The following is a 19,552-nucleotide window of genomic DNA, read 5'->3' as shown; positions in this document are numbered from 1 at the left end:
GCCCCTGTCTGCCTGACATCCTGACATCTTGTGCCCGGGTTTCAGCTGGCTTAAAACCCAGAGAGGGACGTGCAGGCAGGGGAGGCAGAGCCTCACCGAGTATTATGAAGGAAAAAGCTGTCAGCTTCAAGTTTGAAGCTGACAGCTTTTTCTCCATTCAGAGCAGCTTGTGAGGCAAGAGCTGCAACAGACTACTCTGTTAAAGGCTTGAGCTCTGTGGATGGTTTGGACCAATGGCAAAGCACCATTGGTCCAAGCTGTCCAATCAAAAAAAAAAACAGAGGACATCGATCTCAATGCTCCTCCCTGTCTCCTCCCTTCCTCCTCTCTCCCTCCTTCACACAAGCTTGGTGACTGGGTTAGGTGGGCTTTGGTGGACTGGAGGTGGGGCTTCAGTGGACTGGGGGCAGGGCGTGCTGGGGGAATGCCTCACCCAGCATGGAAGGTACCACACATCACTGGGACACAGCACATACAGGACTCAAAACTCGGACTATCCAGGTGAATCCTGGATAGGTGGCAACCCTACTTGTAAACTCCCAACATACCACCTGCCCCAGTCTCTGCCATAATTAATTTTGTTCCTGAACTTTATGTAAAAGAACACAAAGCTTCTCCTTTGACATGGGCAGGGGGAGGAGCAAGACCTGTAAACAAAAATCAGGTCTCCTGCCCCGCCAGACTGGGCTGTGCTGTGTGGCAGAGCTGCGTAAGTCTCAGAACTGAAATATAACTCCTTTGGCAGGAACAGCTCCCGTATACATAAATCTCTTTGCACAGTTTCCCTTTATATCATAGATTTTAAGCCATTCGTCCTGGGTTCTATAGAGAAGCTGCATTCATCTCATATCAGGACAAGGAAACGTGTCCTCTTATTATGTCCTATCTGACTTTTTCATTCTGCTATGAAGGTTCTAATCATCTTCATATTTATTGGGCTCACACAATTTTATATAGTGCTGTGCAAAGAATTTTTCCAGGGCGGGTTGTGCCCGTTCCAAATGTGACGGCTGTGCCATAAAGAGCGAATATTCAGGATGGTAAAAGGCGCCATTGTCTTGGTTTTATGTCCGCAGCTACTGAGCCATATTTAAACTTTATGACAGCTCAATAAAGCTCACCTGTCATTTTTAGTGTTGCGGTGATGTCACTGGGTCTCACCAAAAGGATATTCCAGAACGTAGGTTTACTTACTGCACTTATCCTGCAGAAAATAGCAAAGGAAGACATTTGTGCAAATATATATACTTAATGCTTTGAATTGTATATTTAATGAACCAAAAGGTTCGGGTTAGGGTTTACATGCACTTTAAGTGGTGTTCTACCCAGATTAACATGCTTACCTTCTTGTGACTGTTCAACTGTTCAGATATTGTCACAGTGGCGTAGTGGTTGGCATTTCTGCCTTGCAGCACTGGGGGTCCCTGGTTTATATCCCAGTAACTGCATAGAGTTTGCATGTGCTCCCTGTGCTTGTGTGGGTTTCCTCCCACATTCCAAAGACATGCTAGAAGGTTATTTGGCTCCTGTCTAAACTGGCATGTGAAATAGGTACCTTAGATTGTAAGCTCCTTAAGAGCAGGGACTGATGTGAATGTGCACTGTGTAAATTGACGCCACTATATAAAGTATGTGTAATAAATAAATAAACCACAAAATGAGCCATGTGTATGCTCCAAAGGCCCATGGGACACTTCTGGGTGCCTAAGTGTTAATCACCATTCATCAGCACTGACACTGTCATGTGGGAGGAAGGTGAGTGAGACACATGCTCCCCATACCTGGAGACCCATCAAGAAGCAAGAGAAAAAGGGAGAAATTCAAACCAGTGTCATTGAAACAAGTGTCCCCAACAGGGCCGAACCTACCATTAGGCAAGTTAGGCACCTATCCAAAGGAATGCTGGGGTGGTGAAATTACTCTTTACTTCCTGTCCCTTTAAGAGATATCAAGCAAGAAGTTAGATTCAACAGGTATCAGACGGGTGTCAGTCAGTACAGTCTTCCCAATTCCTGCCCAGGTGATGGTTGGATGTCACACTGAACAAGAAGTCCCCCCAAAGGGGAACCGAATGGCAATGAAAACATATTTTCAAGCATAATTATATCCTTTTTGACTTTTGAGGAATGTATTTAAAGGAGTTTGTGAGGCGGAAGTTCAGCTTTAAAACCTGTGAGGTCCTTTCCATACTCTATCCAAAAAACAAACTTTGTCTGGAGTTGCACTTTGATACGGGACACACTCTACAAACCAGCATTGACCTCTATGATTAAGCCTGGGTGGTGAGGCGTGTGAGAGGCGTTGGAGTAGGGGAGATACTATGGTGGTGTATACCTTGTATTTTGAACTTTGCATGGAATTTACAACAATAAAGTTGGATTTTTATGGACCTTGGTTTCATGTATCTGATTGGAGAGATATCATTTTTTCCTGGAGTTAGACTTTGATACGGGACGCACTCTACAAACCAGTATTGCCTGTCTTCCCACTTGGAGCTCTGCTGCACACCTCCATCACCCCACCATCCACCGGGAGCACCACTGTTGCCTCTTTCGATGAACATAATCTAACAGGTTCTCTTTAACATTAAAGGGATCCGGCGTGCCTATTGTGCAGATGCTGGACCACAGTAATCAAAAATGTAATTTGGAAGATAAATCTTGTCCCCTGTAGATAGAAGTATGCTGCTCGCTGGTGAGCCTCCTGTAACGCACGGGACCAGGTGGACATTAATATTCCGCGGCAATCCTTTCACAAAGAAAAATTGTAAAGAGAGCAAAAAATGGGCCGATCTCATCTATCCTGGTAATCGCAGCGGAATTAGGAATGGGACAGGCGCAGTGAGGATACGCCGCTAATGACCCTATTCTGGGGAATTAATGATGCTTAAACCAAGATCATTTGCCTTAGTGGCCACAGACAAAAGTGTATAATGCAGCCTTTTCTTTTTTTCTAAGCTGTTGTGTACTATAACTCAAGTGTCATCAAATGCTACCGCTATGTACTTTAGAATAATGTCCTGGCATTGCAAAGCTTTATTGTCCTGGGGGTTCTAGTGCTATACTATTTAACCCTTTCTTTGCGTATCCTCAGCTTATCTATAAAGGAAAACTATTATGGATTAGGTTCAAAACGAATTATTTTTCAATTACGTTTATAACTTTTAAAAATGTTGTATGCTATTTTTTAAACCTTTCTCTCATTCTAGATATTTAATGCAGGGCAAGGATTCCCAGAGGACCGTGGACTAGCTACAGAGAGAGCACAGTAGTGCCTATATGCATTCAGGCACGCTGTCTCTCATTGAAACTTCAGACAGAGCTGTACAAAAGGGGAGAAGTCACTGCTCTGTCTCATTTAATTATGTGAGTACATTTCATCTCGAGCTGGTAAAAACCAAAGGAGTTAGAAGAAGAAGTGCGAAAGGATCCCAAAGTTCCGCCTTCGGGTTCAAAAGAAGTATGCAAAATATTAATATATAATATTTCATGTTTACCTGTCTAAAACAAGCATACAAAAATTAAAAAAAACTTCAGGTTTTAGGTCTATGTACAAACCTATTACACATTTCTTTAATGGGGAATTCTGACTGAGGTGAGGAACAGAAGAGAGATTCATAGATAGGGGACCTTAGGGTTTCCCTTTACACTCTGATGAGGTTGGGCCATTTTAGCCCTGTAGAGTTCCTGGGCCTTTACTTTGGTCAGGGAGGCGTGATGTAAAGTGATTTGAAGAGGCCACCCGGTGCCAGCAGGAGAGGCTGACTGTCAGGAACCGGATCTGAACCTCAGCTTTAGCTGGCGGTGGTTCTACCTCCTGAGCCTCCTTAGAACCTTTGATAGCTCCTTGCCTGATGTCCTGTGTGCTCCTGCCAATTTCTTGCTTCCTGCTCCCTTTGTGATACAATACGCTTATACTGCTACCCGTGTACCGACCTTTGGCTGCTGATTCACTAACTACTCTAATCGTCTTCCGCTTCATAACTGATACTTTTGACTACTGACCTTGGCTTGATCTCTGACTACGCTTCTGCCTGCTTCTATACTACTGCTGCCTGCTTGTGAACTGAACCCGGCCTGTTTGACTATGACTTTGCCTGCTGTTTCAGCTACTGGACTCCGAGCCTGATCCAGATCGTAACACTGACTTTACCCAGGGAGGGGTGATGCCAAGGTTATTTAAACCTTTTGGTAACTTCACATGTCTACATTAAAGCATTTCTGACATGCCACAATATACAGCCATTTTAAAGCCATCCTTGAACTCCAGTCCAGTGACTCTGTCTAGGCTGAGATTAAGTCATCAGTCTGCTACAGGCAGTCCTCAATCTTTGACTGCAACATTGTAAATTTGCAGTAAGTCACAAGGCAAGAGTCTGCAGCAGAGGCTGATCTACAGTATGTCAGACCAACACTCCCCCTGCACATTACTCTGATCAAAAGCACTGTTTATGGAGTGTTAGCCCTGTTGATTGGAGCAGTGTACCCCCTGCACACTGCTCCAATCAACAGGAGCATTGAGCGGTCCAACTCTCCTGCGTGCTGCTAGAACAGGTTTGTTTCTGTTCCTAGAAGATAGATGGTGAATAAATCGTAAAATGTAATCATTGCAAATGTTCCTGAGGAAGCGGCATATTCCACAAAACGCGTAGAGCATATCCCATCTGAGAATATTTGTGGTATTGAGAGTATATGTTACAATCTAACAAATATTTGGATGTGTACAATAATACTCACACTGGATAAGGATGATACATCTTGATGTGCACAGGATGATTAATAACACATAGGACCAAGTTTTATATGGTTTTCTACTAAGTATTGATTTGATGGCATTTTGTGTGGGTCGATACTTGAAAAGTCCAATGTGAGTGTTTCGAGATTTGGTTACTAATGATTTTTTTCTAACTGGTATACAACAGCTTACACCACAAGATGCCCTCCATCTTTCAGGTTGAATAATAACCTAGGGATACTCAACCTTAAAGTCTGAGGGTTACTGTGTGTATTGTGAGTACATGGTGTCTAAAGATAAGGCTGGGCTTGGTGGGGGAACTAGTTTGCCTGAGTTCGCCCAAGCCAGCTCAAAACTCTGACCACCACTCTCTCCACCCGATTAAAAGCGGTAGTTGGGGTGCGGGCAACTTTGTGACAAATAGCTGTGTGGTGGGGAATGCGCCTCTCCGGGACTGATTGGGTCTGGAGAAGGGGGGTGGCAGCCTCATCACTAATGATGTCATGGGTCTCTATTCCTAGTGCACTGATGCAGGGAGCAATGCTGATGTCATCATGTCAGTGCCACTCTCTGCATCAGTTAGGACCATCCATCTTAGAGAAGAGGTAAAGAGGACCCCACAGCAGCCTGAAGACATCTGGCAAAGATAAGTATAAAAATACAGAAAGCATCTTTCAGAGAAACTTCTTGAGCCAACATAGTAATCCTCCTAACTACACTTTAAAAGTCACGCGTTATTAAACATTCTACTGCTGCAAAATATTCTAATCACAACCCCAACACACGTGGAAGCAACTGGATTGCATAGACACTATATGAGTACAATATTACCGGAATTCCCAATGAGTTAAAAAGAATGCAAACAATTCAAAAGGCATTGTTCTAGATCAATGACTAGAGCTAATAACATTCCGCAGCCAACAGCAAAACATCATTAAAGATTATTGTAAACTAATACTCCATGTACATTAAACATGAAGAGGAATCATGCGCTTCTAGAATGCCGGGGTGGCTCATCGCTTTGGGGCTTATTCACACCGATGCTTCTTTTTAAACACACGCTAATGCATGTACACAGGAGGTCAGCCATTGATTTTAATGGTACTAGTTCACATTTGTACACTTGGCCAACAAAGTTCATGTCTGTTTATTGATTTGACGCAGCGTGGACTATTGATGGGAATGGCAGCACATGTCAACTGCCATTACCTTCAACCACCATTCCCATTCCCAATGAACATGTCAACGGCCATTCCCAATCTACTGCTGAAAAGAAAAAAAAGCAGCAAAATAATATAACTAGGCTCAGTATATTACTTTTAATGGCACCCCAACATGCATGCTCAGGGTGACCTTGCCTATCTCTCAGCACACTACAATGCATGCAGTAAAAAACACATGCTTTGTCTTGCAGTGCACTGGAAAAAAAAGGTCAGATAGTGCATCAACAAGCTTTGCAGCAACCGCTTACCCTTGGCCCTTTAAGAGTTACTTGTCAGCAGGAGCTTGGAGATGGGCACCTGATCATGTGATAGCTATGATAGCCAATCACAGCAATCACAAAGAGTGACCGGTTGCTGTTACAGTGGATGCATGTATGCAGCAGCCGGGCATTAAAGCCTAACTGTGCTGGATATATGTGTGAGCTGGTCAGGAAGGTATAAAACAAGTACATTCATTTTCTGGGGGCACCGGTGCTCGATGCTGAAATGGATGATCATAAACATCCTCACACATCATCTTTTAGTGCAGAGGAAGAGAAGGGGTGTTTCTGACCAGAGAGTAGACATGTCTGACCAAGTCAAGTATGGCAGACAGAACTCAAGTGTGTTGTTTCTACAGATCATCCATCTGTGTGTTTGACTGCAGTTGCCTTTGTACTGTCAAAATCTCCATATAAACCTGTTGGACATCCCATTCTAAAACCATGGACATTAATATGGAGTTGGCCCCCTTTGTAGCTATCAAAGTCTACGTTGTCCTGGGAAGGCTTTCCACAAGACTTTGGAGTGTGTCTGTGGGAATGTGTGCCCATTCAGCCAAAAGAGCATTTGTAAAGTCAGGTACTAATGTTGGATGAGAAGATCTGGTTTGCAATCAACGTTCCAATTCAACTGTTAGTGCAAATAAATTATGGCGGACAGAACTCAACTGTGTTGTTTTCTATATATCATACATTAGACATGTAGGCTGCGGAAAAATTTGGTTCAGTTCAGATATTTCGGGATTCGGATCTGAAATTCGGTTCAGGTTTCCGATTCGGCCAAAATCCAAATTTTCGTTCGTTTGGATGAGTTTACAAATATTTGTTGCGAAGTCCACAGAAAACCATATACAGATATTAATAGCAAAGCTGAAGCTCCTAGACCTGAATGGCATTCGGTAATCGGTAATCCGAATTTTCTAATTGCATTCGGGAGCTCCCGAATGCCATTTGGGTCTCTGAGCCATATTAAAGCTGAGGCTTCCAGACTGGCAATCGGGAGCTCTTGAAGGCTATTCAGAAATTCTGACTTCATTCGGGTCTTGGAGCATCAGTTTTAGTATTATGTATATATAAGTAATATTCCATAATACGAACGAATATTCGTAGCGGCAACATTGTGACCTATATATGCATAAAACTAAACCTGAGGCTCCCAGACCCGAATGGCATTCGGGAGCTCCCGAATGCAATTAGAAAATTCAGATTCAGACCCATTCGGATGCATTAAACATTAAACACATCTGATTGGCCAGAAAAGTCACATGTCCAAAACAATTTAGTTTCAAATTCAGACTGGAACCCAAAATTCGGAAATGGAAATTCGGATTCGGACGCATTCGGATGCATTGGGATTCAGAAATTCGGATGTGTCCCAAAGTCCGATTTTCTGAAAATTTGTACGAATTTTGATTCAGAACGAAACAAATCGCACATGTCCATCATACATATGTGTGTTCGGCTGCAGTTTCCTTTCTTTTGTCTGACCAGAGCTCAGTCTTTGTGGTTTTCAGGCCAAACAGTTCATTCACTTTCATCAGGGCCCTGCTGGCCTTCAACCTATGATGGTAAACATTAAGCTCTTATGAATCTTGACTTGAATAATTATAGTAAATCTGAAGAGCTTTCAAAGCAAAGCAATTAGGACATGGTTTAAAAAAAAGCACATTCTTTTCAGTCCATCAGTCCCCTTGGCTATATATTAACTTAACCGACTCCTCTACTAAAAACATTAGTTCAATTACATATATCATTATATCAGAGATATTAAAGTTGACCTTTAAAGTGCGGTCAGGTGAAGAGGTACTCTTAGGACAATGAAGCTCTCCTAACTTTATCCTATCAGCATTCAATGTTCAAAGTGCGTAACTTTCTTGATGGAAGATATTGTTCTCTTGTGCTTTGCAACAAGGAACAGGTTCACTGAAAGCATATATACAGTAAACCCGAGAATAAAAATGTCATATATTGCAGCTTGCCAATCCATTATAGTGGTAGCTGCATTCTTTTTCTTTTTCCAGGCTTTTCTTATCTTCTATTGATCTTGCCATTTGCTGCACTACCTGCCCGAGGGAGACAACGCTCACTCACATTACTTTATCTACGCAGATACTATAGAGATACTTGGAAACAATGTAACTGATAAGAGTACAGGAAATTATCAGCTCATTTACCAGACCAAAAGGGAGCAAATAATGGAAGTTGATTGTTAGGGCTTACATACAGTGGCGTCACAAGGGGGTTGTCGGGGGTGCGGCCTGCACCTGGGTGACACCATTGGAGGGGTGATACCAAAATGACTGACAGTCATTTTGGTGTCAGCCCCTCTAAGAAGTTGGTGCACTCGGTCATGGACCCAGAGCCCGACAGTGTCAAGAGAGAGGAGGGGACCCGGCGGCAAACCTCATCCCGCCGGGTGAACGTCCGCTCCTGTCTCTGCCGGCATCCACCACTAAGATGGCCGCCGGCAGGCATCACTTAGATGACCGCGCACGCATGATGATGTCACGGTGGGGTGTCACCCGGTCTCCGCTCCGTGTGACACCCGGCATCGGGACGCCCCTGCTTACATACACTTTAAGTGGTGGTCTATCCAGTTGAAAATCCAGTTAAAAAAAAAAACAAAGCCTGGTGCTGGGTGCCTAAGTGTTTATCACCATCCAACAGTGCTGTCCTATTGGATGGTGACAAAGATATGTGGACATGCTCCCCACACCTGGAGACACATCAGGAAGTGAGAGAAAATCTCTCTAAAGTGAGGAAAAAAATTAAACCAGTGTCACTGCAACACATGCCCACAGTGGACAATTCACAAACTATTCCTTTTTTTGTGACTACATAGGAAATGTTCCATGTCCTATCACCTTCTGTCCCCGTGAGCAAAAGCATCACCATTTCCCATTACCTTATGTCACCGGTGACACTTCAAATATACATTATCAGGGTTATTCACAAAAGGGTGAAGAGTTTGGAGAAGGCAGGAGAAGTGAACAATCTAGAACAAAATAGCTGATTTGGAAAAATTCTCCAATTCAGCTCACTTTCCAGTTCAGCTATGTTGTCCTAGATTGTTCACTTCTCCTGTCCTCTCCAAACTCTTCACCCTTTTGTGAATAACCCTGTATATATGGGCAATAGTGTGTGGATATCTGACCATCAAACCAGCTGTATATGAACTGGTTGGACATCTCATCCTAGAGCCACAGGCATTAATATGATGTAGACCGGCTTTGTGGCCATAACCGTCTCCACCCTTCTGGGAAGGCTTTCCTCAAGATTTTGGATTGTCTGAGGGAATTTGTGACCGTTCCGCCAAAAGAGCATTTATGAGGCCAGATATCGATGTTGGATGAGAAAACCTGGCTCACAATTAGCGTTCTAATTCATCCCAAATGTGTTTAATAAGGTTGGGTTTAGGGTTCTGTGCAGTATACTTGTCTTTATGGAACTGGCTTTGTGCTGAAACAAAAAAAGGGTCTTCCCCAAACTGTTGACATAAGGTTGGAAGAACACAATTGTCTAAAATGTATTTTTCTACTGTAGCATTTGTAGACCCTTTTACTGGAAAAAGCTGAACATGGAGGGGTATCCATATACAGTCCTCATGGCCATTTAGTGTGGATGTGGTAATCATGTGTCCACAAACGTTTAGCCATATTGTGTAGATGTGATGGTCATGTGTCCACAAAGGTTTAGCTTTATTATAAGGTGAAATTGATGCGCAAATGGCAGGTGCACTGGAAGTGACACAACAAGCAATTAGGAAGTGGCCTATTTAAACAAGCCTGCCTTGCTCACTGTGCTGATGGTCTTTCAGCCGTGTGTGTTCTTGTGCCTGTTGACCCGTTGAAGACTTCTGCCTGTACCCCCTTGACTCAGAGTGTTTTGGACCTTTCTTGATTGCAGCCTGCCCTTGACTTTGGCCTGTTTCCTGGACTTGATTATTGCCTCTCGACTGTACTTTCCTGGCACCAGTGCCCGATCCTACCTGTGGCACTCGTGCTCCTCGCTGCCCTTTCACACCCTGTCTCCACCTCCAGGGGGTGTAGGACACGAGCAGTAAGAGAAGCCTCCTCGACTGTCGGTCTCTCACCAGGTACGTGATACATATAGTGTAGGTGGGATGGTTAGGTATCCACAAACGTTTAGCCACATTGTGAAGGTGGGATGGTCAACTGTCCACGTATATTTGGCCATATAGTGTAAATTAAGGGTTCCTTCATCCACATTGCCCAGTTCATGGAACAGAAAGGGAGAAGATACCTTCCAAACGAAGACACACGAAACAGAAGTTGACTACCTCTCCCCCACCCCCTCATTGAAAACACATTAAACCAGTTTCTTCTAAAGCTTTCTTTTAAAATTAGAAATTTGCCAGAAATTTTCGTGCTGATTGGCATTCCCTTTTGTAGAAAGACTTCAGCACTTCAAACCTCAACTCTGATCTACCTGGCAATTATCCCAAATTTCAGATCAATCAACAATGTTATTGGTGATAATGATTCCATCAAAGCTCCGAAACATATGCCGTGCTACAGCCTGTAAAAGATGAATACAACCTGACTTAATTTCTGTCAGCCTGCTTCTATTATCTCCCTCCAGTAGAGATGCCGGCTACTTATGGCACAACATATGTTACGCTCGTAACAACGTCTGAACAGCCTTTTTGTCAGTCATCAGAAATGAGCAGTTGAGGAACAGTTTGTCAAACAAAAGAAAGTGGAAAAGTCTGCTGGAGTCACAGTTGTGTCTGCAGAAAACCCACACAATGGGAAACAAGGCTTCTCACTGAGAATTCTGGGTAATGACATGTAGACAGGCGCTAACTAGTTTTGTATCATTCATTATTGTTACATACTCCGCAGCTGCTTAGGTAAAGTAGAACTGATGCAATTCCGTTTTTTTTTTTTAGTTTTGCATAGAGTAAGGGAGTGTCATAACCCCTGTCCATCTGTGTCCCATTGGGGAGATTTCCCTTGACTTCCTGCCTGAAGGTCATAACAGAAAGTGAGAGGGAAATCCCTGATGGTCAGCAGGCTCACCAGAACAAGGGTCCCTATTGGAAGGTTTCCTATTATTGTCTGTTCTGCTGACAACCCAAAATTTGGGATTTTCTTTCACATTCAAGGCTTTCACTTTCACCAGGACAAATAGAGAGGGTGAATCTCCCTAACAGGGATACAGACAGTGATAAGAACCTGAGAGATGTTCTAATCCCTCTTCACTCTATCCAAATCTAGAAAAACATTGGCTTCAGTTGCACTTTATCAGTGGCATTTATAGAGAACCTGTCATAAGTTGTCAGTAATGGAAACCTGTGTGGAGAGGAATATGGATGGTGCCATTGCTAGGCCGAAATGCTAGTTTCCTTGCTACCTCTGGGCTAAAGTAAAAAAAAAAAAAAAATTCCAATGCGCTTCACCTACCCCTAACTAATAACTACTTTTTGTTTTTTGAAATCAAGCTAAAAGCCACAAATACTTACCTTAATTTGTAGTCATGTGACAGGCCGGGTCCTTTCTGCAGTGGCCGCAGCGCTTCCTGCTGTCCTGGGATGACAACACTGCTCCTCCATAGATAGGTGAGTGAGCCTCTTCACCCTAGAACAGGAAGTGTGTTACTGGCAGGATCAACAGGTGAAAATAATGGGAACAAGCCTGAAAAATGAAAAGTAAAATCCTCCACATCCAAGGACTTATACGAAGCATTATGTTACAATTTATGTTCTTGGGTTGAGATACATTTTTAAATTACAAATCGGTTTGTCTAGCAATTGCAAATGAGATAATAATAATTATTATTATTATTTGAATTAAAAAAAACAAGTGTTTTTCATTAAAAACATGAAGTAGGGTGATACCCAACTGTATTCTGCATGAATTGGTGGAATCCATTTCTAAAAGCCCTTCTATTGCCATATTATCAATTAACCCAAGTGCAGATTAGACATGTAAGCTGCTGAAAAATTCAGTTCGGTTCGGATATTTTGGAAATCCAGTTCTGTTCGGTTTTCGGATTCGGACGAAATCCGAATTTTCATTAATTTCGGATGATTTTACGAATATTCGTTGCTAGTAAAACAGAAAACCATATACAGATATTACTACTCAAGCTGAATCTCCTAGACCCGAATGGCATTTGGGATCCGAATTTCTGAATTCCATTGGGGAGCTCACGAATGCCATTCGGGTCTGGGAGCCATATACATATAATACTAAAGCTGAGGCTCCCAGACCCGAATGGCATTTCCGAATGCGGAATGCAATTCGGAAATTCAGATCACGCATGCCATTCGGGTCTAGGAGCCCCAGCTTTAGTATTATATGTATATACTGTATATGGCTCCCATGTTGCTGTAATGAAAATTTGTGTTCAGATGCATTACACCGAAAAACACATCTGATTGGCCAGAAAAGTAAAAAATGACAAAAATGTCCGATTCAGTTTCGTTTTTGAACAAAATTCGGACGGGATCCGAAATCCGTAAACGGAAATTCGGATTCTGACACATTTGGATGCATTGGGATTTGGAAATTCAGGGAATCCTATCCCCCCTCAAACTAACCACTCAACCATCACATTCTCAAACAATTCATCCCCACACAGCTGCCTCCTCATGTATCACTGGCCCCTCCCTTTTAGACTGTAAGCCCTCATGGGCAGGACCCTCACTACCATCTTGTCTTGAATTGTATTGTGATTGTAATGTCTTCCTTATATTGTAAAGCGCTGCGCAAACTGTTGGCGCTCTATAAATCCTGTATCATAATAATAATAATATGTCCGAATTTCCGAAAATTCGTCCAAATTGTTATTCAGAACCAAACAAATTGCACGTGTCTAATGCAGATCGTGGTTATATAAAAACTCCCCCATATCAAACTGGTCCACTACTTTTTCTGTACTTCCCTTTGCCATAAAAACTTTTTTTCAGAGAGGTGCTAAAATTACAATTTTAATACCATGTGTATCATCTTCGTTGGGATATTCATGTCCTGACGCAAATCATTACATGAGCGTTCTAGCAGCAGCAGAAATCATTGCTTTTTTTATTGGCCTGATGTGGCTTCATGGGCACCAGGTATTTAAACATCTATGTTGTCTCATAAATAATATTCACTGAAGAAAATATGACAATTCTTCAGAAGTGTTACAGCACCACCAAGCGGTTGGTTTTCATAACTGCATGGTTCCGTAGTTGCAGAAAACCTTTTATGAGATATACTATATGACCAAAAGTATGTGGACACCCCATCAAATTATTGAGTTCAGATGTTTCCAGTGAAGGGTACTGTTAATACTACAGCATTCAAAGACATTTTAGACAATTGTGTGATGTCCTTGAGCTAGGTGCTTTTCTGTTTCTGGATGACTCTTCCCCTGTGCCAGCTCCATAAAGACATGGCTTAATGAGCTTGGTAAGGAGGGACTCAAGTAGCCTACATAGAGATCTGGCTTCAAGATCTTATTGCGTTCAAGACTGCAAAAATCTTGACATCAATGCAGATTGCAAGCCAGGTTTTCTCATCTAATATCAGTAATTTGACCTCACAAATGTTTTATTTGGCTGAATGGGCACAAATTCCCACAGGCACACTACAAAATCTTGTGGAAAGCCTTCCCAGATGACTAGAAGCTGTTAAAGCTGCAAAGGGAAAGCCAACTCCACAATAATGCCCATGGTTTTAGAATGGGGTTCCAACATGTTAATATACAGTCGGTGTGATGGTCAGGTGTCCCAATTAATGCCCATGGTTTTAGAATGGGGTGTTCAACATGTTCATATAGGTGTAATGGTGTGGCCAACATGCTCATATAGGTTGATGAGCAAATGTTCATATCCATGCCCATGGTTTTAGAATAGAATATCCAACATGCTCATATAGGGGTCAGGTTTCCTTACTAATGCCCATGGTTTTAGAATGGGGTGGCCAACATGCTCATATACGTTGATGATTAGGTCTCCATATTAATGCCCATGGTTTTAGAATAGGATATACAACATGCTCATATAGGTGTGATGGCCAGGTGTCCATAATAATCCCCATGGTTTTAGAATTTGTGGCCAATATGCTCATATAGGTGTGATGGCCAAGTGTCTTTACATGATAAGTGCAGCCGCAAAGGAACACAACATTCCTGATAATGAAGGGCTTACATTGACTCTCGCGGTAGCAGCAGGTGTTCAGTGATACGCATTGACTACCTGTAACAAGATTTGCATTTGCTTGGTGAGGCTAATTTGTAAATACCATTTTAAATATAACTGTCAGCACACTGATCCCTGGATAATGATGCTCTTTCCTTTGTAATGTCAGGGTGGGTGCGAATACACCTGAGCTGTGGCAGTCAGCGGACAGGTCCTCAGCAACTGTGTTCCGTTCAGTCAGATAAACAAAGTAATTTGGATCAAATTATTAAATTCTAATTTACAAATCAATGATATAAATACAGTGACACTGATTGAACAAAATATACAGGTTAGACCACAAGGGTTAAATTGAATTGTTTTCTTAAATGTGTGAGCAAATGCGTGCAAATGTTCTCTCACATGCATGATCACGACCCAAAATCTTACGTAGCTGAGTGTGCACTGATGTCAATGCGTACAGTGCATCCTAGTTTGTTGTGCATGGTCCAAAAAAAGTGATATAAAAACCAGTGTGCTGTGCTTTTGTATATAGGCAGCGTACGTATGAGTATTTATTGTAAGAATCTGTATTCCTAACACCAGCGTATGGAATCTTGTGGGTTGACCGGTGATTAAATTCTGGACATGTACAATGTCACAATTGCATATCAATGATATATCAATGTTGAACAGTTATAACAATGATATAGCAATGGCATATAGACTTGATAGCATTATATTTTCACTTTTGTACTATTCAACCAAAACTTAGCAGATTTTGTCAAGCAGAATACTTGATGAGTACCCAGCTATAGACGTGTAGCTATGTTGAGTGTATCAGTGCGGGCATAACAGCAGGACCTAGAAATCTCTATGACATCTTGGCTTGATCTCTGCAATGAATGGGAAAAGTGACAGGTTCTCTTGATAAGGCACCTCCCTCCCACTGATACTTACCTTTTGTATGTTCACCTTATTACCCCTTTTCGTATGGTAGCACCAAGTCTAATCCCTGTGTTGGTCTGTGCCAGAGTTAATAACATTCTTCCCTTCCCCATGTGAGAGTGTTCAGGTTTGGCCCTTGGTCGCCTATAGGTCCAAAGCATAATATACTGGGAGCAAGGGAAGCAGGTTACATGTCCCCCCCATACTTATTATTGAGTCTTTCTGAAGAGTGGTGGGGGAGCATAGAGAAGGTATCAGTGTGTGAGTTGAGGGGTGAAGATTGGGCGCCCAAGGTCACAAGGTCCCCCATAGCTGCCTGGTATATCAATAGTGCACAGATATAACAATGGTATATCAATATCAAACAGAAACAGTATAACAATGGCAGATAAGGAAAGGGGGCAGATAAGGAAAGTTCATGGTTGGGGTTTACAAAAATTGTAAGATTTTATATTACACGCAGTCCCCGGGTTAAAAACAAGATAGGGACTGTTGGTTTGTTCTTAAGTTCAATCTGTATGTAAGTTGGAAGATGTACATTTTTTTAGGTGTAACTCCAGCAAAAAAAAAAATAATTAGTTTTGGATAACATAGGGAAAGATTAACCCCCTCTGTAACATTAGTTTTGCTGTCCCCACAGTGGCTCTAATCCCACACCATACTAACCAAAACTAAAAAAAATGAAATTTGCATCAAGGTTTACTTTAAATGCATCTTGGACAGATGTTTGTACAGTTTCCTGTAATGTACAGTACCAGATCCGGAAGAAGAGGTAAGCACTCCTTGTTTGCACGTCTAATAACTTACTGTAATGTACAGGAGGTACAGTCAGGGCCAGATTTACTCTCTCTGCTGCTGCCCCAATGCAAGGTTCCTCAATGCGTCCCCCTGTATGCAGGATGCATACAAGTGATCTCGGCAAAATAGCCGAGATCACTTGTACAAAACAAACGGTGGCTTCCCTGCTGTACATTTAGCTCTGCTTGCCCAAAGCAGGGCTAAATCTAGAAAACAACTACCCACCCTGAGCCCGGAATGGCATGTCCTTGGCGTTGGGAGATAGGAATTCCACACCCTTGCTGCCCCTCTACTCCCTGCGTCCCCAAGGCCGGGCCTCGATTGGCCTTGTGGGAAATCCGGCCCTGGGTACAGTACTACGAACCAGACCCACTCCTCGTCTGTACGTCTAACAACAACATGTAATGTACAGGAGGTACAGTACTACGAACGTTGGCGCAAGCACGGTAGCATTACAACTGGTGGAACAGCCTGAGACCTCCGTTCATAATTACGAGTCGTATGTAACTCGGATGTTCGTAACTCGGGGACTGCCTGTACAACACACAGAAAAAAAAGTACAATGTGACAAGCAGCATAATTGCTCAACAGGGTATTTGATGCGCAGGATACCGGGCCAAAAAAGGAAGCGGCAGACATTACAATGTGTTTACAACCTTCCATAGATCAGTTCTGAATCTAATCCTTTATCTTCTGCATTGGACACCTCATTATTTATTACAGGTATTTAATAGAGCGCCAACAATTTACACAACGCTATACATACTGCATATTCACATCAGTCCCTACCCTCAAGGAGCTTACAATCTAAGGTCCCTATCTCACTTACACAGGAGCCAAATAACCTAGCAGCATGTCAACGGGGTGTTCTGATATCAATAACAAGAATAATATAACTTTAATACCATCGTCATTTATTATACACCAGTATAATGATTTAATAAACCGTCAGCTCAGTTAATCATTGAGAATCATGGTGTTGAACACTTTAATATTAGGAAATACATTTTCATTACATAGCCCGAAGGTTTATGCATTTAATCTCTTTGGCCGTGTGTAATTAGCGCAGAGGTGTTGAGAAAAGCGTTAGTTCCAGAGATGTAAGCGTGACAGTCATCCGCCCATTGTGTACTATATAAGGGGTAGGTTTTGGACACAACAGCAGCAGCATCTGAACTGACAGTCCAGAAAACAGAATGGAGAGGAATTGGCTGATCCTGTGTCTTCTCTCTATCACTGTCCATGTACACAGCGTCCCATTACAGGTAAGTATGGGGTGATTCCTTCTCTTAAAGGGAACCCAGGATGGTTTTGAACCAATGTTATTTTTATGTACTCCTGCGAGTTTTAAAAATGTTAGTTCTATCTATTTTTACTTATTTAATTTAATTTTTTAATTATTTTTAAAGTGGGTTTGGAGTGGGGTAGAGTTACAATTTCTGTCAGGTTTTATTTTCTGCATGTGACTCCAGTGGGACTTCCTGTCCCTGTGATGTCCTTACAAGAAATTAGGGGAGTGGTTGTCATCGGCTCAGGAAGGCACCGGTAGCAATAGAAATTCTCCCCCTGCCTCACTGTATTAAAAATGTGATTTCTAACAATTTTTGCTTTATAGAGATGTAATACAAACTGTTAGTTAAGTTGGGGTTTAATACACAACAAAGGATTCCCAACGCATTATGGGTTAGCTAAAGGGACAACCCAGCAGATAAAGCTTGCTTTGAGGCTCCATTTGTCTGATTGAAAAAAAATACTGATCCATCCCTTAAGGCAGAGGTGGGCAACTCTGGCTCTCCAGCTGTTGTGGAACTACAAGTCCCTTGAGGCATTGCCAGACTCCCAGAGCAAGATGCACAGGGCCGGTGCTAGACTATTCTACGCCCAAGACAAGCTACTTGCTTCCCCCAGCCCCCCTCACGCAGTGCAACCCCCAATCCCCCTCATGCGGCCCCGTTCCCCTTCCGGCTAGCTTCCACAGGCTACAGGTGGATGTAAGGAACAATAGCCAGACTGCTATTAGCTATTTTAATTTGAAAAAAACAATAGCAGACTAGCAATTAGCACCGGGCCTGCATGTGCAGTATTTGATTTGTAGTTAAAGCACAACTGGAGGACCGGAGTTGCCCACCCTTGCCTTAAGGGATGAAGCACTGCTGGGATGACCCATAGGTTCTGATTTACTAAAGTGTTGGGACTGTTCACTTAGCAAAATGTATTTTGGAACTCTGACTGGTCTGGTCTCCGCCCCCTCCTATAATAAAGACAGCTCACTGCTGCTCTCTCTCCTTGTGCAGGGTGACTGGTCTGGTCTCCGCCCACTCCTGTAATAAAGACCGGTCACTGCTGCTCTCTCTCCTTGTGCAGGGTGACTGGTCTGGTCTCCGCCCACTCCTGTAATAAAGACCGGTTACTGCTACTCTCCTTGTGCAGGGTGACTGGTCTGGTCTCTTCCCCCTCCTGTAGTTTTCTGTAGTGGGTGGGGCTTTTCGAGTCCCTCCCACAGGTCTGATCTCTGCACAGGCTACAGTATGTCCAGCACAGTGGAATATACTTGAAAGTCTTTGTTCCAGACATTCAGCTTTAAAATGTGTACTCATTTAAAATAACCCCGCAGCCTTCCCTTATTACAAAGAATGTTTCAGATTGCATTTCCAGTAATTACTTGCTTTATCTTTCAGCTGCCCGGTCTCCTACAAGTTCAGTTCCAAGGTAAGAAATCAATCAAATCGACCCTCTAAATTCCTTACAGTTAGAATTTCTTAGAAAATAGTTGAAAGTTCCAATTTACGAATTGTAGCAAACTCTATTCTTATATACTTTGGTACAAGTCACTGTCACTGTTAAAACAATATGTACGAAGGGTTACATTTTGCTTAAAGATATAGTCCATCTTAACATTATAAGAGAGTTGCAGTAAAGCATTGCAACCATAATCAATGGATGGTGGGTGCAATGATGTGGCTCCTGAAGATTCTTCCTCCCGTCCATGTCCATACAGAAGTATAAACATTCAGTAACAGGGAGGAAATATGAATGGAGATGTGGGGATGGGACTGTGTGGGGATGGGGGTGGGGGCAGTGGTGTAACTACAGCCATAGCAGCCCAGGCTGCTGCTATGGGGCCTGGGGGTAAAATAGGGGCCCCGTTAGGTTGTTGAGGCAAATTAAACATAGAACATGTAAAGATAATACAGTGCTGTATCATTAAGGGTTGGAGTGGTTGCAATTGACAACTCTAATCCCCTGTAATGTCTGCAGTGTAAAGACACCTTCAGATGCACAAGAGGAGTCTTTGGAATCTTTGGGCTCTGACAGTTTATTTAAGTTGGGGGGTGCAGATTGGGCCTCCAACACAAGTTCCCCCATACCTGGAAGTGTTGGTTAATTCTGAGCACGCTGACAGGTGAGGAGCAGTGGGGGAGCTTAGAGAAGGTATCAGTGTGTGGGTTGGGGGGGGGGGT

General features: G+C 42.8%; 1 protein-coding gene across 1 annotated transcript in view; it reads left to right on the top strand.

Moving 5' to 3' along the window:
- Nucleotides 1–19,552, top strand: part of LOC108799844 (astacin-like metalloendopeptidase) — a 51,334-nt gene that overhangs the window by 5,117 nt on the left and 26,665 nt on the right. Inside the window, exon 2 of the mRNA XM_018571771.1 lies at nucleotides 18,770–18,800. Within this exon, the coding sequence (XP_018427273.1) occupies nucleotides 18,770–18,800 (31 nt within the window). The remainder of the gene's footprint in view (nucleotides 1–18,769; nucleotides 18,801–19,552) is intronic.

This window comes from Nanorana parkeri, unplaced genomic scaffold (assembly GCF_000935625.1).
Source record: "Nanorana parkeri isolate BGI_ZX_2015 unplaced genomic scaffold, ASM93562v1 scaffold1834, whole genome shotgun sequence".
In the NCBI taxonomy this organism is placed as follows: Eukaryota; Metazoa; Chordata; class Amphibia; order Anura; family Dicroglossidae; genus Nanorana; species Nanorana parkeri.
The sequence above is the reverse complement of the archived record's forward strand: the minus strand, read 5'-3'. Positions and strand labels throughout refer to the sequence as shown.